This window comes from Alosa pseudoharengus, unplaced genomic scaffold (genome assembly GCF_046254945.1).
Source record: "Alosa pseudoharengus isolate Yale_2024_CS ecotype anadromous, Long Island Sound unplaced genomic scaffold, YU_APseudo_1.1 YU_APseudo_1.1_scf_5, whole genome shotgun sequence".
NCBI lineage: Eukaryota > Metazoa > Chordata > Actinopteri > Clupeiformes > Clupeidae > Alosa > Alosa pseudoharengus.
The window spans coordinates 351,885-376,563 of record NW_027468837.1 but is presented as its reverse complement, the minus strand read 5'-3'; the positions used below and the strand labels follow the sequence as shown (position 1 = coordinate 376,563).

General features: G+C 35.9%; 1 protein-coding gene across 1 annotated transcript in view; it reads right to left on the bottom strand.

The window, feature by feature from the left end:
• Positions 1–1,876: 1,876 nt before the first annotated feature.
• The window catches only part of ldlrad2 (low density lipoprotein receptor class A domain containing 2), a 34,904-nt gene continuing 12,101 nt past the window's right edge, over positions 1,877–24,679 (bottom strand). The window contains exon 5 of the mRNA XM_076268599.1: positions 1,877–2,151. Coding sequence (XP_076124714.1) covers positions 1,877–2,151 — 275 coding nt within the window. The remainder of the gene's footprint in view (positions 2,152–24,679) is intronic.

The window sequence follows — 24,679 nt, the reverse complement described above, 5'->3', positions numbered from 1 at the left end:
CATAATACTGGCATTTTAATGGTCACCCATTAAATGGTCACCCATTAAAATGATGTGTTTATTAATATACAGTGAGACATGAATTTGGATACTGACAATGCCAGCAGGCTGTAGGCACCATGGCAACTCGATGCTATTACATCAGCCACATGGCTGTAAGTACTCACAAGTTTCATGTCAAGCATCCAAAGACTGGCTGAGATATAAGGTCACTTCCTGTTTGGTTGCTTTAACCAAGATTTTGATTGGCTTTGATAGGCAAACACTTTAGAATATTAAAAATCTAATTCATCACTTTTTTGAGGCTTGATCTGAAAAGTTGATGAGCTGACAAAAATGTGTGGCCTGTGAAAATGTTTCTAACAAAAACAATATGGTAGCCCAAATCTGTCACAATTTAGCATGTGTCGGCCTGCTGACTTCCTACAGTATTAACAGACACCACTATTAAGTTTTAAATCCAAACACATCAACAGTTACAACAGTATTTTTGCTAACTGCAGCGCCATCTAGAGATCAAAGGGAACCACATTTCTTTTGTGCCCTCACAATGAGGTCCAAAGTCCATGTACCAAGTTTGGTTTTGATACATGAAAGTGTTGCCAAGATGTGAGCTAATTTCCTTCACCAACAATTTTGATCGTTTTGGAAAATGAAAGACACTTCCGTTTCTTATCCAAACCTCAAATTTGCCACTGCACACATTCATGCCTTTACCGAAACACCTGCCAAGTTTCAAACCAGTCAGACTAATGGTTTGAGAGATAATGCAAGCCATGCTTGGTGTGGTGTATGCAAACTTTGTGATTGTGTCTAAGGGAAGCAGGGGTGTTGCCAGATTATCTGCTTGATAGGCTTTGGAGGGAAAGCAGACTAGTCCTCTGGGTGTATGTGACAGATATAGAGATGTATGGATTCCATTTGGGGTGTTTTTAGGCATAAGCAACCTTAGCGGTCTCCTAGGACACCATCCTCAGGGGGTGCTGACAGTGTTGCCAGATTGGGTTGAGTGATTTCCGCCCAATCACGCTCAAAAACCCGCCCTCAATAGCAAAAAACCGCCCCAACAACGATTTTGTCATAGAGAACCATTCAACTAAAAATTTGCAAGTTAACAGTTAGTTAATGTTATTAAAGGATAACAACAGTTAACTAACTGTTAACAATTAATTGTTAATTGCTTATTATGCACTGTTAATACCTAATAAGCACATGTTATTCTAAAGTGTTACCATTTTATTTGCCCGCCTAAAGCTTATTTTCCCCCGCCCGACGAAGTCAAAAGAAGCGCTATACTGTACCTATTGAGAGCTGTCTGGTCTCTTCTCAGAGAAGAGAAGTCAATTGATTTGACATAGTAATATGAAGATGTCTTTTCTTAGCATCACTGTAACCATGGGTGTGCATGAGTTCTGCCACAGGATTAGGTTGACAGATGACCGACCTTTCAGGTTGCCATACTGCAGGTTGTACCCATCTTATTATCATTGAAGGAGACTTTGGATGAGATGGAGAAATAAATCATCAGGAAGCAAGACGAGTGTATTGCTATAAACAGAGAAGTCCCTTAATTTTATTTCTTCCCTAGTTATACAATAACACACTTTGTACTTGAACTTCTACAAAACAGTTATGACTAAAGTAGAAATATGCTTTAAAGTCACAAAACTGTACAATTATTAATATTAAGAGAAATAATAATAATAAGAGAAATAATAAGAAGTTTAAAAGAATGCAATATTAAAACATGATGAGATGATGACAGTAAAAGGTAACAGAAAAAGTAGCTAGGTAATAATATCAGGTTTTTCTGGTCTAAGCACACACATGCAGATGACCCAGATAAATGTGTTTGGTCTTTGAGTCAGTGTAAATGCTACACAGTTACAATTGTAGTACTAATGCTGTTGGTGGCAGCATTAGTCAGGGAGCTCTGAGGTGAGACTGTGGACAGGCGGTGATCCTTGTTCTGAGAGCAGCTGCAGGCACAGAGCTGGCAGGATGCACAAAAGGAATTGCAGCAGGGCAGGAGGCGGCAAACACTCAACCTCCACAAGAACCAACCGGGGGACCAGCAGCACCAGCAAAGCAGCACTATCCCCACCATCAGCCCAAGTGTCACATACAAAGCCAAAGGGGGCACAGGGGAGTCTGGAGATCAAATAAACAATGAATACAACCAGGAAGGCCAGAGAAGTATTTGCTACATGTATCCATCAATACATAGACTGTCCACAATACTGTAAATGTCCTGCATGCAAGCAGAATGTTTTTATTATTAAACAAAGGGGCACATTTCTATGATTGGTATAACACATCGGCATTCAGTTGTCAGTAAGACTTTAAATTCCGATATTTAGCACTTTGAGTCCCTTTTCTGATTTGTTTTGGATGAACTAGAGTGGTGGACACTGAAATTTTGACAATTTTTTATCGCCTTTGACTTCTTCAGAGTGGCTGCACAAACATGTCATAAAACAACCCTTAACGTTTGTTTTCAAAACTGTGCAACTGACCGAGTGGTTAGTGGTGTTCGTTGATGTTCCAAAACAAGTAGCATAACGAAATACAGTTTATGTCGTGTTTTATTTGGCATTTTGTAAAATCCCATTGATTTCTGTTGGAAGACTCATTGCACGTTGATATTACTGCGCCACCGTCTATGCTTCAGGCTCAAATATTGAGCGGAAGTTTATACGCGGATGTGAGGTGTCTGAAAAAATAGTTCCACAATAGCAAATAAGACAGCTGGAAATCATACATTGCGCTGATATATTTGATTTTAATAATCAACGAACACCACTAACCACTCGGTGAGTTGCACAGTTTTGAAAACGAATGTTAAGGGTTGTTTTAGGACATGTTTGTGCATGCCTGTTGCAGCCACTCTGAAGCAGTAAAGGCGATTCAAAACGAGTCAGAAAAGTCGAGACAGGACCAATCGTCAACATTTCGGTGTCCACCACTCTAGTTCATCCAAAACAAACCAGAAAAGGTACTCAAAGTGCTAAATACCGGAATTTTCCTTTAAGAATAACTAAAATGTGAGTGTTCAATCCAGACCACGAACAATGGTTACGTTTCCATGCACACCATATTCCGGTTTCATTTGGAATAATGGCAATATTCCGACTGTGCATGAGTCATGTAAACACCTTGTTCCAGATGTTCGGAATACTAAAAACCGGAATAACACCCTTAGCATATGCCTCTTTTAATCGGAATATTGTGGCATGGAAACACATTAATTGGCAAATGGCCCTTTCGAAATATTAAATTTCATCTGTGCATGTTTGTGCAAGGAATTTTGGTAGCTTGCTTTGATGCCCTGACACTTTGCAAACATAGCGAAAAAGCGTGGCAAAAGTTTGCACTTCTTAAGTGAAGACAAGGTCAATTTATGTATTAAAAACTGAAAGTTTAAATGTCAAAATGGAATTTATCGATGGGTGAAAGTATCGTAATGCTCCAAGACGTAGGTTTTGCGTGCACTGCTGACATGAAGAAACAATGAAAACCCCTCAATCAAAGCGGCCTATTATAAGGCTAAAATGCAAAACAATAGTGGCTCTAATCTGGCCTATTTTGTGGTCATAAATGAAATTCAGGGACAGAGACCGTTGAGACATCATGACGCAGACACTACTACTGCATGTCACTGCTTTATTATGCTGATTAACCTGTAAACAAGAATATTCCGTTTCTGATTCACATGGAAAAATCTTATTCTGAATATTGCCATAACCAGAATATGGTCCTTAATCGGAATGTGGTGTGCTTGGAAACATACTCAATGACCTATGTGTGCACCAGACTTTGGGTTTATTTTGTTACATGTAACTGTTAAATTAGTGTGAAAACCTTAAACAGACAATGACATTAAAGTTTTGACATTTTGGAGAGGCTCTGACTGGATGAAGTCGAACAGTGCACAACCGTTCATGCAGTTTCATGACTCACTCATTCAACATAAAATGAAAATTAGCTAATGGATGGTCTTACTTATTAGAGTGCATGAAAATGCACTCTACTGTTATCCGAATTATTCTTCTTATTTTTCTTCTAACGCTTTTTGTGCGTTTAATACAGCTTCAACCGTTTAACTTCAACCGTTCAAACTGCGTTGCGTAGGTCTTACTTATGTGACTTCAGCTATGTATTTTTCAACTTTGTAACTTTTATACTTTTTAAACTATTAATTAAAAACTACTAAACTTTCCCCATTGACTTAACATTAGATTATGACATCACAATAGAGCAATTAGAATCTTATGCCAGGTGTTCAGGCCACCTGGAGCCTGGCCCTATTAAGACTACACATCCTGTCCAACTGCTTCCTCTGCCAAAAACTGTTTCAAAATAAAAGTCCTCACTACAATATTTCACTGTTAAACAATTTAACCCTTTAAACTACTGAACTTTTTAACTGTTCAGCCATTGTAACTGTTACTTGTCATCAACTATGACTCTTACCCACTGTAGCTAGTTAGCATGGTTAGCATAGTTAGCATGTTAGCATGCGAGCTTGTTAGCATGCTAGTTAGCATTTTTAGCAAAACTGTTAAAATTGATTAGCTAAGTTAGCTAAGTAACATGGTTAGCATAGTTAGCATGTTAGCATGCTAGTTAGCATTTTTTGCAAAACTGCTAAAAATGATTAGCTAAGTTAGCTAAGTCACATGGTTAGCATAGTTAGCATGCTAGCATGTTAGCATGCTAGATAGCATTTTTAGCAAAACTGCTAAAAATGATTAGCTAAGTTAGCTAAGTCACATGGTTAGCATAGTTAGCATGCTAGCATGTTAGCATGTTAGTTAGCATTTTTTACAAAACTACTAAAAACGATTACCTAAGTTAGCTAAGTCACATGGTTAGTATAATTAGCATGCTAACATGTTAGCATTCTAGTTAGCATTTTTAGCAAAACTTCTAAAAATGATTAGCTAAGTTAGCTAAGTAAAATGGTTAGCATAGTTAACATGCTAGCATGTTAGCATGCTAGTTAGCATAGTTAGCAAAACTGATAAAATGAATTAGCTAGGTTAGCTAAGTCACATGGTTAACATAGTTAGCATTGCTAACATGCTAGTTAGCAAAACTGATAAAATTAATTAGCTAGGTTAGCTAAGTCACATGGTTAACATAGTTAGCATTGCTAACATGCTAGTTAGCATAACTACTAAAAATGAAAACATTAGCTAAGTTAACTAAGTTAAGTATTATCAACCTATTTAACCGTTCAATCATTCCAACTATATTAAACCTTATCTACCAAGCAAATCATTTAACCATATAAACTATCCACCTATTTAACTGTTCAGTCACTCCAACTATATTAAACCTCATCTACCTAGCAACCAATATAGTTTGTTTTTACTCTGTATGATATTTTACATCATATTTTTTGCATTTTCATGCACTGTATTTCCTTCAGGAAATGCTTTTCTAGTTACAGTGCATGAAAATGCACTGTACTGTTCTTCCTAGGCTTCTTATTCTTATGCTTATTCTTATTACAGTGCATGAAAATGCACTGTACTGTTATTCCAAGGCATTTTATTATTATTCTTCTTCTAACGCACTTAATGCAGCTTCAACCGTTTAACGTAGAAACTTCATTCAAACTATGTTACGTAGGTCTTACTTAGGACATGGGTGCTATGTATTTTTCATCTTTGTAACTTTTATACTTTTTAAACTATTAATTAAAAACTGTTCAAAATTTCCCCATAGACTTAACATGGGCTGATGACATCACAATAGAGCCGTTAAGCAATTAGAATCCTATGGCAGGTGTTCGGGCCAGCTGCATCAACTGCCAGTCTCAGGCTTTAAGCATACAAACTGGCCCTATTAAGACTACACATCCTGTTCAACTGCTTCCTCTGCCAAAAACTGTTTCAAAATAAAAGTCCTCACTACAATATTTCACTGTTAAACAATTTAACCCTTTAAACTACTGAACTTTTATCTGTTCAGCCATTGTAACTGTTACTTGTCATCAACTATGACTCCTACCCACTGTAGCTAGTTAGCTAAGATAGCTAAGTAACTTGGTTAGCATAGTTAGCATGCTAGCATGTTAGCATGCTAGTTAGCATTTTTAGCAAAACTGTTAAAAACGATTAGCTAAGTTAGCTAAGTCACATGGTTAGCATAGTTAGCATGCTAACATGTTAGCATGCTAGTTAGCATTTTTTGCAAAACTGCTAAAAATGATTAGCTAAGTTAGCTAAGTCACATGGTTAGCATAGTTAGCATGCTAACATGTTAGCATGCTAGTTAGCATTTTTTGCAAAACTGCTAAAAATGATTAGCTAAGTTAGCTAAGTCATATGGTTAGCATAGTTAGCATGCTAGCATGTTAGCATGCTAGTTAGCATTTTTTAGCAAAACTGCTAAAAATGATTAGCTAAGTTAGCTAAGTCACATGGTTAGCATGTTAGCATGCTAGCATGTTAGCATGTTAGTTAGCATTACTGTTAAAAATGATAAGCGAAGTTAGCTAAGTCACATGGTTAACATAATTAGCATGTTAGCATGTTAATTAGCATAGTTATCATAACTAATAAAAATTATTAGCTAGGTTAGCTAAGTCATATGGTTAGCATAGTTAACATTTTAATATTGTTAGCATGCTAGTTAGCATAGTTACTTGGTTACCATTATTATCTTTAACATAGTTAGCATAACTACTAGCAAACATTGGAGCCATTCCAACTGTTAGTTATCGTCAACTATCTGCCTAAATAATTTAACCATTTCAATTATCAACCTATTTAACTGTTCAGTCATTCCAACTATAGTAAACCTTATCTACCAAGCAAATAATTTAACCATATGAACTCATCATATTTTTGCATTTTCATGCACTGTATTTCCTTCAGGAAATGCTTTTCTAGTTCTTCTTCTAACGCGTTTAATGCAGCTTCAACCGTTTAACGTAGAAACTTCATTCAAACTATGTTACGTAGGTCTTACTTAGGACATGGGTGCTATGTATTTTTCAGCTTTGTAACTTTTATACTTTTTAAACTATTAATTAAAAACTATCAAAATTTCCCCATTGACTTAACATTGCCCTTTATGACATCACAGCAATTAGAATCCTATGGCAGGTGTTCGGGCCACCTGGATCAACTGCCACTTTCAGGCTTTAAGCATACAAACTGGCCCTATTAAGACTACACATCCTGTTCAACTGCTTCCTCTGCCAAAACCTGTTTCAAAATAAAAGTCCTCACTACAATATTTCACTGTTAAACAATTTAACGCTTTAAACTACTGAACTTTTTAACTGTTCAGCCATTGTAACTGTTACTTGTCATCAACTATGACTCCTACCCACTGTAGCTAGTTAGCTAAGTTAGCTAAGTAACTTGGTTAGCATAGTTACCATGCTAGCATGTTAGCATGCTAGTTAGCATTTTTAGCAAAACTGCTAAAAATGATTAGCTAAGTTAGCTAAGTCACATGGTTAGCATAGTTAGCATGCTAGCATGTTAGCATGCTAGTTAGCATTTTTAGCAAAACTGCTAAAAACGATCAGCTAAGTTAGCTAAGTCACATGGTTAGCATAGTTAGCATGTTAGCATGTTAGCATGCTAGTTAGCATTTTTAGCAAAACTACTAAAAATGATTAGCTACGTTAGCTAAGTAATATGGTTAGCATAGTTAGCATGCTAGCATGTTAACATGCTAATTAGCATTTTTAGCAAAACTATTAAAAATGATTAGCTAAGTTAGCTAAGTAACATGGTTATCATAGTTAGCATGCTACCATGTTAGCATGCTAGTTAGCATTTTTAGCAAAACTGCTAAAAATGATTAGCTAAGTTAGCTAAGTCACATGGTTAGCATAGTTAGCATGCTAACATGTTAGCATGTTAGTTAACATAGTTAGAATTACTGTTAAAAATTATTAGCAAAGTTAGCTAAGTTATCATGCTAGTTAGCATAGTTACTTGGTTACCATTATTATCTTTAACATAGTTAGCATAACTGCTAGCAAACATTGGAGCCATTCCAACTGTTAGTTATCGTCAACTATCTGCCTAAATAATTTAACCATTTCAATTATCAACCTATTTAACTGTTCAGTCATTCTAACTATAGTAAACCTTATCTACCAAGCAAATAATTTAACCATATGAACTCATCATATTTTTGCATTTTCATGCACTGTATTTCCTTCAGGAAATGCTTTTCTAGTTCTTAATATTATTCTTCTTCTTCTAACGCTTTTTGTGCGTTTAATACAGCTTCAACCGTTTAACTTAGAAACTTCATTCAAACTGCGTTGCGTAGGTCTTACTTATGTGACTTCAGCTATGTATTTTTCAACTTTGTAACTTTTATACTTTTTAAACTATTAATTAAAAACTCCTAAAATTTCCCCATTGACTTAACATTAGATTATGACATCACAATAGCAATTAGAATCCTATGCCAGGTGTTCAGGCCACCTGGATGGCTCATATATGGCTCTGGCCAGGCCACCTGGATCAACTGAGTTTCTCAGGCTTTATGACATCATAGCAATTAGAATATTGTGCCAGGTGGCCAGGCCACCTGCATCAACTGTCAGTTTATCAGGCTTTAAGCATACAGTCTCATTCTATGCTATAAGCCTGAGAAACTGTTCAGTCATTCCAACTATATTAAACCTCATCTATCTAGCAAATAGTTTAACCTTTTAAAATATCCACCCAATTAACTGTTCAGTCATTCCAACTATATTAAACCTCATCTACCTAGTTCAGTCATTCCAACTATATTAAACCTCATCTACCTAGCAAATAATTTAACCTTTTAAACTATCCACCTATTTAACTGTTCAGTCATTCCAACTATATTAAACCTCATCTACCTAGCTCAGTCATTCCAACTATATTAAACATCATCTACCTAGCAAATAATTTAACCTTTTAAACCATCCACCTATTTAACTGTTCAGTCATTCCAACTATATTAAACCTTATCTACCAAGCAAATAATTTAACCATATGAACTCATTATATTTTTGCATTTTCATGCACTGTATTTCCTTCAGGAAATGCTTTTCTAGTTTGTAATTACTAGTGCAGTGACAGTTCACAGCATGCTATTCCTGTAGCCCAATTACATGCCTGCAGGTAGGCCTGCTTTAAAAATAGGATGATAGGGAAAAACATAATTCCAGGTAAGCATTCAATAATGAATAGGCCTATAGATAATATAATAATATAATAAATGTGAAGTGAGCAGAATTTAAGCATGGCTACATGTGAAATTTTTCACAAATCAAAATGACATAATCCTAACAGCTGTTCTGAGTCAAGGCTATATGCTTAGCCTATTGAATAACTTGAAGATAGAGAAAACAAACCATTTTCTGGAATGATGCATCATATGGAATTTGCAACGGTGTGACTCAAAAACAGTCTCTGGTGGCCTATAAGTGACATCACACTCTGTCTGCCACTCGTTGCTTGGCGCTGGTTATGCTTTGCATGTGTGGCATTCTGAGACATTCTTTAATTCGGGACCATTATCGCTCGTTTCAATTTAGGACCTTGCAGTTGGAATTGTCGTTTGCTTTTTCAAAATCTAAAGACAGTCCAAAGTAGCCTGGGCTATTCATATAGGCCTAAGTGACATCACACTCTGCCTGCCACTCGTTGCTTGTTGCTGGTTATGCTTTGCATGTGTGGCATTCTGAGACGTTATTTAATTCGGGACCATTATCGCTCGTTTCAATTTAGGACCTTGCAGTTGGAATTGTTGTTTGCTTATTCAAAGTCTAAAGACAGTCCAAAGTAGCCTGGGCTATTCGAAGTGTCCGTTTATTGCACATCATTTTTTACGTCATTTTGAGGAGCCACTGCATAGCCTACCAAGTTTGAAATCAGTCTGACAAACGGTCAGCGAGATATGCGTGCCACAGACACACAGACATCGGGACACACAGACATACAGACGCTTCTTGCTTTATAGATAGATATTATATTAGATTAGATGCAACTTTATTGTCATTGTGCAGAGTACAAGTAGCCTGACGAGCCAGACCCACATTAAAATGTAGGGTCTGGGCACTCACCATTCGCAGTGCTCAGTCCGAGGGGCGGGATAATCGGTTGTCTTTCAAATTCCCTCTGCACGCAATAGGACAGCGCTATGAGTCCCATGCGTTTCCCACCAGCGAAGCTAGTTGGTTAGTTCAAACTTTTGCCAACTTAATAAAAGCTTAACTCGTGTCACACTGTTCGCCAACAGCAACATCTATCTTATTTGTTTTCAAGTAGCAGGGAATTCAAGCCAAACCGTTGCAACTCTGTCATCAATCATGATGTTAAGCCCGCCTAACGACTCTATACACGATTTGATTGGCCTGATAGAAGTTTAATTTTTCGAGCTCACAAGCCAACGGAGAGTTGCTAGACTAGCCCTGGCAGCAAATCTAATTTCTGCCACTGCCACAGCAAATGTAATTTCTGCTAATTTCTGCCACTGCCATCTGCCACTAGGGTGCGTCTAGATTACTAGGCTAGAGTACAAGTACAAAGACAACAAAATGCAGTTTGTGTCTAACCACCCAGGTAAAAAAAAAACTATTAAAAGTATACTTTTTGAAAGTGTACGAAGTACAGTTTGTACTTTTTTCGTCAAATACAAGTGTAATTAAGTGTATTGAATTATGTATTAAGTTCAACTTAATACCAACTTGACTATACTTTGAGTGTAATTAGTGTGCTAAAATGGAACAACTTTTTTCAAACTTTAACCCTTAGAACCCGATTGACGCAAAGTGCGTCAAAAAACACACCCTTTCTTCTCTGTTACATTGCTCCGGAACGGTTCATCGCAGCGAGATGAAACCTTTATTGCACGACAGAGCAGAAGTGGGGCTTTCCAACGAGACTACACACTTGTCTGTACGATCAAGTATGAAAATTAAAAAAAATCATGAAATGAAATCAAATTGCATCATATTTACAGTCTATACTTCTCTGCATTCACCTGCACATACATTACTCTAGTTTGAATTACTCGCGAACCCGTGATCGCATCGATATGGCAAGCATATCAGATGAAAGAGGGGGCACAGGGCTATCCATTGGTACCATGTTTATCGATCCTTCTGGCTTATAAAATCAGACGAAGTGACTGCAAAATAATGTCATGTACACAAACCAACGCTGCACACTCATTACTCTCGTTTGAATTACTCGCGGACCCGTGATCGCATAGATATGCCACGCATGTCAGATGAAAGAGGAGACTCAGAGCTATCATTTGATACCAAGTACATCCTTCTGGGTTATAAAACAGACGAAGTGACAGCAAAATAATAACTTCATATAGCTGGACTTACCCCACGTTTTTGTCTGTTCTTGTGGCAAAGCATGTTTATAATCCAATGCTATCATGTGTTTCTCTATGGTAAAGCATGTTCATATTCCGGTTTTGAGATCCTAGCAAATTCCTGCATGGCATCCAATTCAAGGCTCACATTGCATCCCAATTTGTTCAACAAATAAACACCTTTTTTGCCTTTACTTTGTTCATGGCAATGCAGTAAAGAGTTGAGAATTATTATGACTGCATACACACAGGCACGCAAGCTAAGACGCAACCTCGGGTCAAGTCAGGTCAGATCAGTTCGTGTCACAGATATGGAGCGCAGAAAGGTCATTTTTCATCACTAAATAAAAAATGGCATTTATTTACGTAAATCACACAGCAAATATTTCTGTAAATTGCTCAGCCCCAGAGTATCCCTCCAACATGGCAATTATATTGCCCGATTCAGGACAGTCTGCCCTACACACACATGAAATGCATGTAGAGCTGTGAGCTTGCAGTGGTGAGATACATGTCGAAATATAAGAATTTTTATAATACACTTTTTATATTTTAATTCTTTAAAAATCTAAATAATATCAATGCTAGTATTAATACATGAAATGATGGCAGATCTGAATAGCCTAAACTCTCCTGAAAAAAACAATATATAATATATGTGTGTGGCACTTACAATGACCAGAATAAATCCTTATGAATAAAGGTAGTGAAAATGCCCTAAAAACAGCTTAGGGTTCTAAGGGTTAAGTGTTCATAAGTACATTATACAAAAAGAGATTTTGAGCATTCGGAACACAGTCGCAGTACAATTTTGTAACATCTCAAGTGTATTGGAAATGTACTTAAAAGGCATTACAGTATAACTAATAACAGTGTAGTAGTGTATTTTGAATACACTCTTATCATCCTCATTTCTATTCATTTGGCATGCTTCTGTAATATTTTAAATTAACTTCAAATGTACTTCCTGACTACAATAAGTGCCTTGAAAGTTTGCAGTTATGTGAATAAAAGTATAGTCTTAAGATACTTTAAGCATTATAAAGGCATGCAATTTAAGTATAATATTAGTGTGATTTAAAATTGTACTATTAGTACTCTCCTACCTATTCTGTTACATGACAAATTACACTTTGATTATGAGAAAAACTTTTTATTGACATGAATGAAAACAAAACATAATATTCATCCATAACAAAAGTAAAACATTTTTCTGAAAGTTATGGATCTCTTGAGCATATCTTTTCAAGTTGGATGTGGTAACTTTGTAATGCATGATCATTTATTGCTTATTTGTTTCTTCTGGCCCAGAAAGAAAACCATGGTGGTTACGGATCATGGCTGAGGAGGAAAGGTACAGCTGGTAGAGTTGTGCAGTGAGTGAACTTCCCTCCCAACACTGAGATGTGGTGGCAAAAGCTGTGGTAGCTAGCTTCCTTACTAGCACACCATCTTCCAGTCCAAGATGCATAAAGTTTTCGGTGGCAACCAGGGGCTGGACAGCAGTCAAATGCATTGACCTTGGTATTAGAGAATTTGTCTCTGTTGTCTGTGAACAGAAAGAAGATGGACAACATTTTACAAGATAAACAATATTTTACACAGAAATCCATTGGCAATGATGAGATTAATACAGATTATCTGTACCTATTTGACATTTACTTTTTATGGGTCAAATTGGTATTGACACCATCTGTTTGCCATCCTGGTATGGGTAGACCTGGCCAGGTAGTCTTTCCTTAAAGCGTTGTGTACCTTGGCACCGATATGAGTGCAACCACCCTGTTTTCTGCATTTGATTATCTTAGATTCCTTTGTTTCCAATACAACCGTATTATCGTTTTCGGGTCAAATGGCATTTTAAATGGGAGTCGTAGGGGCACTAGCCTACTATTTTGATGCATGAATCAAAATCATCATGTATCAAAATAGTTCCGCCCCTACGACTCCCATTCAAAATGGCATTTGACCCAGAAACGACAATACAGTCAAGCTTAATGGTGGCGCTTCTGACTTAATTATGCTTTCAAACGAAAGTTTGACTCCGGTACATTCACAAAAACACCCTAGGTTGCATTTTGGCTTGAGTTATGCTTTAAGAGTAATGGGGCAAGGTCCTGGATGAAGAATATTTACCTTTACTGCTGATTATTTGAGGCGTTCAGACATCTCGGTTTCAAAACTGTCCAGGAACACCTGTAAAAACATAGTTAGGCTACAGATTAAAACTAGGTAAATTACAAACACTACCATGAAATGAATATGAATGCTCTGTCAAACACGAATAATTAAAAAAAATCTAAATCTATCGCATAAACCAAGGCATAATATCAATCATGTAGCCTAAGCTTCATAGCACTAACTTAGTAGAACACCAGGTTTAATTCCCCTTCTAATATCAATGGTGGAAAAAAACATTCTACTTCATAAAATGCATGTAATTTGTCCTGTAGACTCATTACAGTGCATGAAAATGCACTGTACTGTTCTTCCAAGGCTTTTTCTTCTGATTATTCTTCTTCTAACGCATTTAATGCAGCTTCAACCCTTTAACGTAGAAACTTCATTCAAACTATGTTACGTAGGTCTTACTTAGGACACCCGGGCAATGTATTTTTCAACTTTGTAACTTTTATACTTTTTAAACTATTAATTAAAAACTAGAAAAGCATTTCCTGAAGGAAATACAGTGCATGAAAATGCAAAAAATATGATGTAAAATATCATACAGAGTAAAAACAAACTATATTGGTTGCTAGGTAGATGAGGTTTAATATAGTTGGAATGACTGAACAGTTAAATAGGTGGATAGTTTATATAGTTAAATTATTTATTTGGTAGATACGGTTTAATATAGTTGGAATGATTGAATGGTTAAATAGGTGGATAATTTAAATGGTTAAATTATTTAGGTAGATAATTGACGATAACTGACAGTTGGAATGGCTCTAATGTTTGCTAGCAGTTATGCTAACTATGTTATCAAAGATAATAATGTTAACCAAGTTACTTAACTTAGTTAACTTAGCTAATGTTTTCATATTTAGTAGGTATGCTAACTAGCATGCTAACATGTTAAGTATGTTAACCATGTGACTTAGCTAACTTAGCTAATCCTTTTTAGTAGGTATGCTAACTATTCTAATTAGCATGCTAACATGCTAACTATATTAACCATGTTACTTAGCTAACCTAGCTAATAATTTTTAGCAGTTATGCTAACTAGCAGTTTTGCTAAAAATGTTAACTAGCATGCTAACATGTTAGCATGCTAACTATGCTAACCATGTGACTTAGCTAACTTAGCTAATCATTTTTAGCAGTTTTGCAAAAAATGCTAACTAGCATGCTAACTATGCTAACCATGTGACTTAGCTAACTTAGCTAATCATTTTTAGCAGTTTTGTAAAAAATGCTAACTAGCATGCTAACATGTTAGCATGCTAACTATGCTAACCATGTGACTTAGCTAACTTAGCTAATCATTTTTAGCAGTTTTGCTAAAAATGCTAACTATCATGCTAACATACTAGCATGCTAACCATGCTAACTAGCTACAGTGAGTAGGAGTCATAGTTGATGACAAGTAACAGTTACAATGGCTGAACAGTTAAAAAGTTCAGTAGTTTAAAGGGTTAAATTGTTTAACAGTGAAATATTGTAGTGAGGACTTTTATTTTGAAACAGTTTTTGGCAGAGGAAGCAGTTGGACAGGATGTGTAGTCTTAATAGGGCCAGTTTGTATGCTTAAAGCCTGAGACTGGCAGTTGATGCAGCTGGCCCGAACACCTGCCATAGGATTCTAATTGCTTAACGGCAGTCTTAATAGAGCCATATTGTATGCTTAAAGCCTAAGACAGAGTGTATAGTTTAAAAGTTAAATGTAGATAGTGTAATGGATGTTGATAGACAGAAAGTTGAATGGATGTTGATAGGCAGATTGTTTAATGGATGTTGATGGATAGTTTAATGGGTGGATGAGTGAATGGTTTGAAGAGGATGAATGGATAGAAAGTTGGAGGAAATGTGTCTTATATCCTTGTAGAATGGAGAGACAGAGAGAGTTGGTCTAGTTCAGTAGAAAGCAGTTGATACAGGTGCAATCAGTTGAACTGATTCTTTGATGGGGCCTAGATGAGCAGCTGGAAGATGATACCAGGTGCAAATCAAGTTAATTAGTCCATTGTGATGTCATCAGCCCATGTTAAGTCTATGGGGAAATTTTGAGCAGTTTTTAATTAATAGTTTAAAAAGTATAAAAGTTACAAAGATGAAAAATACAAAGCCCACATGTCATAAGTAAGACCTACGCAACGCAGTTTGAATGAAGTTTCTACGTTAAATGGTTGAAGCTGCATTAACTGCGTTAGAAGAAGAAGAATAATAAGAAGAAGAAGCCTAGGAAGAACAGTAGAGTGCATTTTCATGCACTCTAATAAAATGCCTAGGAAGAACAGTACAGTGCATTTTCATGCACTGTAACTAGAAAAGCATTTCCTGAAGGAAATACAGTGCATGAAAATGCAAAAATATGATGAGTTCATATGGTTAAATTATTTGCTTGGTAGATAAGGTTTACTATAGTTGGAATGACTGAACAGTTAAATAGGTTGATAATTTAAATGGTTAAATTATTTAGGCAGATAGTTGACGATAACTAACAGTTGGAATGGCTCCAATGTTTGCTAGTAGTTATGCTAACTATGTTAAAGATAATAATGGTAACCAAGTAACTATGCTAACTAGCATGCTAACAATATTAAAATGTTAACTATGCTAACCATATGACTTAGCTAACCTAGCTAATATTTTTTATTAGTTATGATAACTATGCTAATTAGCATGCTAACATGCTAATTATGTTAACCATGTGACTTAGCTAACTTCGCTAATCATTTTTAACAGTAATACTAACTAGCATGCTAACATGCTAGCATGCTAACTATGCTAACCATGCTAACTAGCTACAGTGGGTAGAAGTCATAGTTGATGACAAGTAACAGTTACAATGGCTGAACAGTTAAAAAGTTCAGTAGTTTAAAGGGTTAAATTGTTTAACAGTGAAATATTGTAGTGAGGACTTTTATTTTGAAACAGTTTTTGGCAGAGGAAGCAGTTGGACAGGATGTGTAGTCTTAATAGGGCCAGTTTGTATGCTTAAAGCCTGAGACTGGCAGTTGATGCAGCTGGCCCGAACACCTGCCATAGGATTCTAATTGCTTAACGGCCGTATTGTGATGTCATAATCATAATGTTAAGTCAATGGGGAAATTTTGATTAGTTTTTAATTAATAGTTTAAAAAGTATAAAAGTTACAAAGTTGAAAAATACAAAGCTCACATGTCCTAAGTAAGACCTACGTAACATAGTTTGAATGAAGTTTCTACGTTAAACGGTTGAAGCTGCATTAAGTGCGTTAGAAGAAGAATAATAATAACTAGAAAAGCATTTCCTGAAGGAAATACAGTGCATGAACGCAAAAATATGATGAGTTCATATGGTTAAATTATTTGCTTGGTAGATAAGGTTTACTATAGTTGGAATGACTGAACAGTTAAATAGGTTGATAATTGAAATGGTTAAATTATTTAGGCAGATAGTTGACGATAACTAACAGTTGGAATGGCTCCAATGTTTGCTAGTAGTTATGCTAACTATGTTAACAAAGATAATAATGTTAACCAAGTAACCATGCTAACTAGCATGCTAACAATGTTAAAATGTTAACTATGCTAACCATATGACTTAGCTAACCTAGCTAATCATTGTTATTAGTTATGATAACTATGTTAATTAGCATGCTAACATGCTAATTATATTAACCATGTGACTTAGCTAACTTCACTAAACATTTTTAACAGTTATGCTAACTAGCATGGTAACATGCTAACTATGCTAACCATGTGACTTAGCTAACTTAGCTAATTATTTTTAGCAGTTTTGGAAAAAATGCTAACTAGCATGCTAAAATGTTAGCATGCTAACTATGCTAACCATGTGACTTAGCTAACTTAGCTAATCATTTCTAGCAGTTTTGCAAAACATGCTAACTAGCATGCTAACATGTTAGCATGCTAACTATGCTAACCATGTGACTTAGCTAACTTAGCTAATCATTTTTAGCAGTTTTGCAAAAATGCTAACTAGCATGCTAACATGTTAGCATGCTAACTATGCTAACCATGTGACTTAGCTAACTTAGCTAATCATTTTTAGCAGTTTTGCTAAAAATGCTAACTAGCATGCTAACATGCTAGCATGCTAACTATGCTAACCATGTTACTTAGCTAACTTAGCTAACTAGCTACAGTGGGTAGGAGTCATAGTTGATGACAAGTAACAGTTACAATGGCTGAACAGTTAAAAAGTTCAGTAGTTTAAAGGGTTAAATTGTTTAACAGTGAAATATTGTAGTGAGGACTTTTATTTTGAAACAGTTTTTGGCAGAGGAAGCAGTTGAACAGGATGTGTAGTCTTAATAGGGCCAGTTTGTATGCTTTAAAGCCTGAGACTGGCAGTTGATGCAGGTGGCCCGAACACCTGCCATAGGATTCTAATTGCTTAACGGCTCTATTGTGATGTCATCAGCCCATGTTAAGTCTATGGGGAAATTTTGATTAGTTTTTAATTAATAGTTTAAAAAGTATAAAAGTTACAAAGATGAAAAATACATAGCACCCATGTCCTAAGTAAGACCTACGTAACATAGTTTGAATGAAGTTTCTACGTTAAACGGTTGAAGCTGCATTAAGTGCGTTAGAAGAAGAATAATAACTAGAAAAGCATTTCCTGAAGGAAATACAGTGCATGAAAATGCAAAAATATGATGCGTTCATATGGTTAAATTATTTGCTTGGTAGATAAGGTTTACTATAGTTGGAATGACTGAACAGTTAAATAGGTTGATAATTGAAATGGTTAAATTATTTAGGCAGATAGTTGACGATAACTAACAGTTGGAATGGCTCCAATGTTTGCTAGCAGTTATGCTAACTATGTTAACAAAGATAATAATGTTAACCAAGTAACCATGCTAACTAGCATGTTAACAATGTTAAAATGTTAACTATGCTAACCATATGACTTAGCTAACCTAGCTAATCATTGTTATTAGTTATGATAACTATGTTAATTAGCATGCTAACATGCTAATTATATTAACCATGTGACTTAGCTAACTTCACTAAACATTTTTAACAGTTATGCTAACTAGCATGCTAACATGCTAACTATGCTAACCATGTGACTTAGCTAACTTAGCTAATTATTTTTAGCAGTTTTGCAAAAAATGCTAACTAGCATGCTAAAATGTTAGCATGCTAACTATGTTAACCATGTGACTTAGCTAACTTAGCTAATCATTTTTAGTAGTTTTGCTAAAAATGCTAACTAGCATGCTAACATGCTAACATGCTAACTATGTTAACCATGCTAACTAGCTACAGTGGGTAGGAGTCATAGTTGATGACAAGTAACAGTTACAATGGCTAAACAGTTAAAAAGTTCAGTAGTTTAAAGGGTTAAATTGTTTAACAGTGAAATATTGTAGTGAGGACTTTTATTTTGAAACAGTTTTTGACAGAGGAAGCAGTTGAACAGGATGTGTAGTCTTAATAGGGCCAGTTTGTATGCTTAAAGCCTGAGACTGGCAGTTGATGCAGCTGGCCCGAACACCTGCCATAGGATTCTAATTGCTTAACGGCTCTATTGTGATGTCATCAGTCCATGTTAAGTCTATGGGGAAATTTTGAACAGTTTTTAATTAATAGTTTAAAAAGTATAAAAGTTACAAAGCTGAAAAATACAAAGCACCCATGTCCTAAGTAAGACCTACGTAACATAGTTTGAATGAAGTTTCTACGTTAAACGGTTGAAGCTGCATTAAGTGCGTTAGAAGAAGAAGAATAAGAAGCCTAGGAAGAACAGTACAGTGCATTTTCATGCACTGTAATAAAATGCCTTGGAATAACAGTACAGTGCATTTTCATGCACTGTAATAAAATGCCTTGGAATAACAGTACAGTGCATTTTCATGCACTGTAATAAAATGCCTTGGAATAACAGTACAGTGCATTTTCATGTACTGTAATAAGAAATTTTGGAAGAACAGTATAGTGCATTTTCATGCACTATAATTAGCATAGTTATCATAACTAATAAAAAATATTAGCTAGGTTAGCTAAGGCATATGGTTAGCATAGTTAACATTTTAATATTGTTAGCATGCTAGTTAGCATAGTTACTTGGTTACCATTATTATCTTTAACATAGTTAGCATAACTACTAGCAAACATTGGAGCCATTCCAACTGTTAGTTATCGTCAACTATCTGCCTAAATAATTTAACCATTTCAATTATCAACCTATTTAACTGTTCAGTCATTCCAACTACATTAAACCTCATCTACCTAGCAAATAATTTAACCATATGAACTCATCATATTTTTGCATTTTCATGCACTGTATTTCCTTCAGGAAATGCTTTTCTAGTTAGTCCATTGTGATGTCATCAGCCCATGTTAAGTCTATGGGGAAATTTTGAGTAGTTTTTAATTAATAGTTTAAAAAGTATAAAAGTTACAAAGATGAAAAATACATAGCCCACATGTCCTAAGTAAGACCTACGCAACGCAGTTTGAATGAAGTTTCTACGTTAAACGGTTGAAGCTGCATTAACTGCGTTAGAAGAAGAAAAATAATAAGAATAAGAAGAAGAAGAAGAAGAAGAAGCCTAGGAAGAACAGTACAGTGCATTTTCATGCACTGTAATAAGAAGAAGAAGAAGAAGAAGCCTAGGAAGAACAGTAGAGTGCATTTTCATGCACTCTAATAAGAAGAAGAAGAAGAAGCCTAGGAAGAACAGTAGAGTGCATTTTCATGCACTCTAACTACCAGAATTTCCCCATTGACTTAACATTGCCCTTTATGACATCACAGCAATTAGAATCCTATGGCAGGTGTTCAGGCCACCTGTCCCAACTGCCATTCTCAGGCTTTAAGCATACAAACTGGCCCTATTAAGACTACACACCCTATTCAACTGCTTCCTCTGCCAAAAACTGTTTCAAAATAAAAGTCCTCGCTACAATATTTCACTGTTAAACAATTTAACCCTTTAAACTACTGAACTTTTTAACTGTTCAGCCATTGTAACTGTTACTTGTCATCAACTATGACTCCTACCCACTGTAGCTAGTTAGCATGGTTAGCATAGTTAGCATGTTAACATTGCTAACATTGTTAGCATTTTTAGCAAAACTGCTAAAAATGATTAGCTAAGTTAGCTAAGTAACATGGTTAACCCTTAAGAACGTAGGTTTTATTTAAACCAACGTACTCCACTGGGTGAGTTTTTTGGGCTGCGTCACTAGCGTTCTACACTGACATTCTATAGTCATTATTAGGTGGCCTACAATCTATGCAGTGCAGCATGGCCTGATCTGTTTTATTTCACGTGAATATTGCAAAGTACCACACACATACATGCTTTCATCATGTGATCACATGTGTTGCATGCATGCACCTGATTACGCAAATGAAGTCGCGCTGACAACGTGTTACAATTGTCACAAGGATAACAGGACACGCGAATATCTCTGCTCTTACCTCAGACGGATGTTCAATATGTTAGATGTAAAAATAACCCTGATCTCTTCATCAGTAAGCTGACGCCTTTTCAAATGTGTCATGACTAATATTATCGATGAAATTGTATAGCGTCTGTAAACTACGGTTGTTTTCTGAATATATGAACTTCGAGATGCCGGTCGCTGTAATGTTTTGCATTGACGGACTTGATGGATGCACTGCTATTGCGCAAATAAAGCTGTGATTATAATGGGACAAGATAAAGATGTATGCGCATTTCTTGTGCGAGTTTTAATGTCATGAATGTAGCAAACTATGTTTCCTGAGCCGCGTGCGTTACTCAAAGCTACATAGCTCGTGAATGAACGATGTTTGTTTCCAGCATTCCGTACATTTCGCGGTCATTTTGATTTTCATCTTATCAGTGGCCATGAGATTTGACTAAACACTGAATAACATCATCATTTATTTTTTTAAAAAGCACTAATTTTGCTTGTTTTATTGTGCTTGGTGTAATGACTGACATTCAGAAATATGGCAATACATGGCAGTGAAGCTAGCAACATTTGCAGCCTCCTGTAAGTAAACGTCTTCCCAATACTTGCCACTTCCGTGGATTTTGTCATGTATAGCCCGACCACACAATCATAATATAAACTAGATCTGCAAAATGTGGACATAACAAAATGGTAGTGGCAAAGTGATTTGCGAGAGATCTTTGACTTTGAGAATGTACAATGTCAGCCCATGTTAGCCAACAAGTGGTAGCCCATTGTTAAGCAGCAATTAGAATACTTATGTAGCAACATTCCAAACACAAAAGTGTGACGGTACGCTTTTACGGATAGTTAACGGCCGTCACACCTGTGTGACGGTACGTTCTTAAGGGTTAACATAGTCAGCATTTTTAGCAAAACTACTAAAAATGATTAGCTAAGTTAGCTAAGTAACATGGTTAGCATAGTTAGCATGCTAACATGCTAGTTAGCATAGTTAGCATAACTGCTAAAAATGATTAGCTAGGTTAGCTAAGTCACATGGTTAGCATACTTAACATGTTAGCATGCTAGTTAACATAGTTAGCATACCTGCTAAAAATGATTAGCTAGGTTAGCAAAGTCACATGGTTAACATAGTTAACATGTTAGCATTGCTAACATGCTAGTTAGCATAACTACTAAAAATGAAAACATTAGCTAAGTTAACTAAGTTAAGTAACTTGGTTAACATTATTATCTTTGATAACATAGTTAGCATAACTGCTAGCAAACATTAAAGCCATTCCAACTGTCAGTTATCTTCAATTATCTACCTAAATAATTTAACCATTTAAATTATCCACCTATTTAACCGTTCAATCATTCCAACTATATTAAACCTTATCTACCAAGCAAATCATTTAACCATATAAACTATCCACCTATTTAACTGTTCAGTCATTCCAACTATATTAAACCACATCTACCTAGCAACCAATATAGTTTGTTTTTACTCTGTATGATATTTTACATCATATTTTTTGCATTTTCATGCACTGTATTTCCTTCAGGAAATGCTTTTCTAGTTTTAAAAGATGTCTCCACGATTAAAGAAAAAAACAGCTACAATGTCATTAGCATGCCTAATGAATGTGAAGTGTGACTAGCCTAGCACCATCCACCTTTCTGTGAGGTAGCCTACACCACACATAATATTAAAGAACACTGGTGAACTTTAGGCAAACGTTGCTTAATAAAGAACACACTTTCTTCCATCATAGTCTAACGTTAGTGCTAGCCAACGCTTGTCAATAATCCCACAAACACAAAGCAGGCTAATGTAGTTTTCTTCTTGATAGGGATCTGGGGTTAGCTAAATTAGCTAACGTGATCTGGCATTGCTAGCTTGTACTAGCAAGGATAAAAACAAACTCTTGAAAGATTGCTAAGCCATCAATTTAACTTCTCCAAAGACTACCGAAGGTCATAAAGAGTAAGCTACATCAGAATAATTTAACAATATGCTTTGGGACTCACCTGATAACGAATAACTTGGCACTTTAGATCCAACTGGCTTCAGCCCTTGTTATCTCATATGACGAGTCCTTCTGGCTGTGTAGGACCAACGTCTCTGGCATGACTAGAATTTATGGTATCTTTAATTTGGACAAACCTGTAACCTTATACGTAAACTTATGCATTTTCTGGTCTCTACAGTCCATCTGTCTTGCAAATAAAGTTACAAGCATAGACTGTATAAAATAACGTTAATGTTTGCTCACACCACGTTTTGCTCGAAAGGTGCACAGATCCGCCCACTCCATTTCAAATTCAAACAGCCATGTTATTGGTCAACTGGACTGCCTATACATTTAACTGTGTTGCCTATAAATTTAATAAATGCCACATTCATCCTCTCACAACCTCTACTACATCACAAACGTATAGGCTACTACCTTACTAAGACACAAAATCAACAAAAGAAAAAATATTATTTGATATCCAAAACTGATAGATCAGTGTCTAGGCTAGGTTATTGCACATTGCCATCCATGCGGCTGACATATCAGGCCTAAAGGCTACACACATTAGTATTTTATTAAAGGTGAGAAGAGTATGAAACTATACAAACAATGTATTAGGCCTACCAAAAAAATATACTTTCCATAAGTACACTATATTACAACTCTAAGTATTAGCAATTTAATACACTTAAACTAAATAAACTTCTTTACCATTTAAAATACACTAACAACAAAGTACACTTTTAAAAAGTACATTGCAAAAACACTTTGAATATTGCACAATAAGTATATTTAATTTTAGTACACTGAAGTTGAACTTAATAACATCTACTTTGAAGTATACTTTCTAAAAGTACACATTAAACATACTTTACATAAAGTACAAAAAGTGTAAGCATACTTGCTTTATACTTCATATACTTTAATCATATTTCTAACACACTAAAGTATACTACTTTTTTACCTGGGCAGAAGTGCAAAAAAACCCAGAAAAGTGCAATGTGATTTTTTTTCTTCAATTTGCAGCATTAGAAGGTCATATAAATGACATCAAAAGTTATTTCAATCAAAAACAAAAACAGGCCAAGTTACATGTTAACATAGGACCCCTTCATTGATATCACCTTCACAATTCTTGCATCCATTGAACTTGTGAGTTCTTGGAGAGTTTCTGCTTTAATGTCTTTGCAGGATGTCAGAATAGCCTCCCAGAGCTGCTGCTTGGATGTGACCTGCCTCCCACCCTCATAGATCTTTTGCTTGATGATGATCCAAAAGTTCTTAATAGGGTTGAGGTCAGGAGAAGATGGGGGCTACACCATGAGTTTCTCTCCTTTTATGTCCATAGCAGCCAGGGTTATTGCTTAATTACGCATGACAATGCACCATCTCATGCTGCAAAGAATACCTCTGGTACGGTGTACATTTTAGGACATCCTCAGCTGTCAGACTCAGGTGTCAGACATCAGATGAAAAGGCATCAGGTCTCAGGAAAACCGCTGTCAAGTTTACGGAATTACACAGTCATGTCTCAGACATCAGATGAAAAGGAGTCAGGTCTCAGGAAAAGCGGAGTCAGACGAAAAGTTCTCATATGAAAAGTTATCAGAGTCAGGTTTCAGACATCAGATGAAAAAGAGTCGGGTCTCAGAAAAAGCGCTGTCAGGAGAAGCGGAGTCAGACGAAAAGTTATCAGATGAAAAGTTATCATCAGTCCTGAGTCAGGTCTCAGGAAAACCGCTGTCA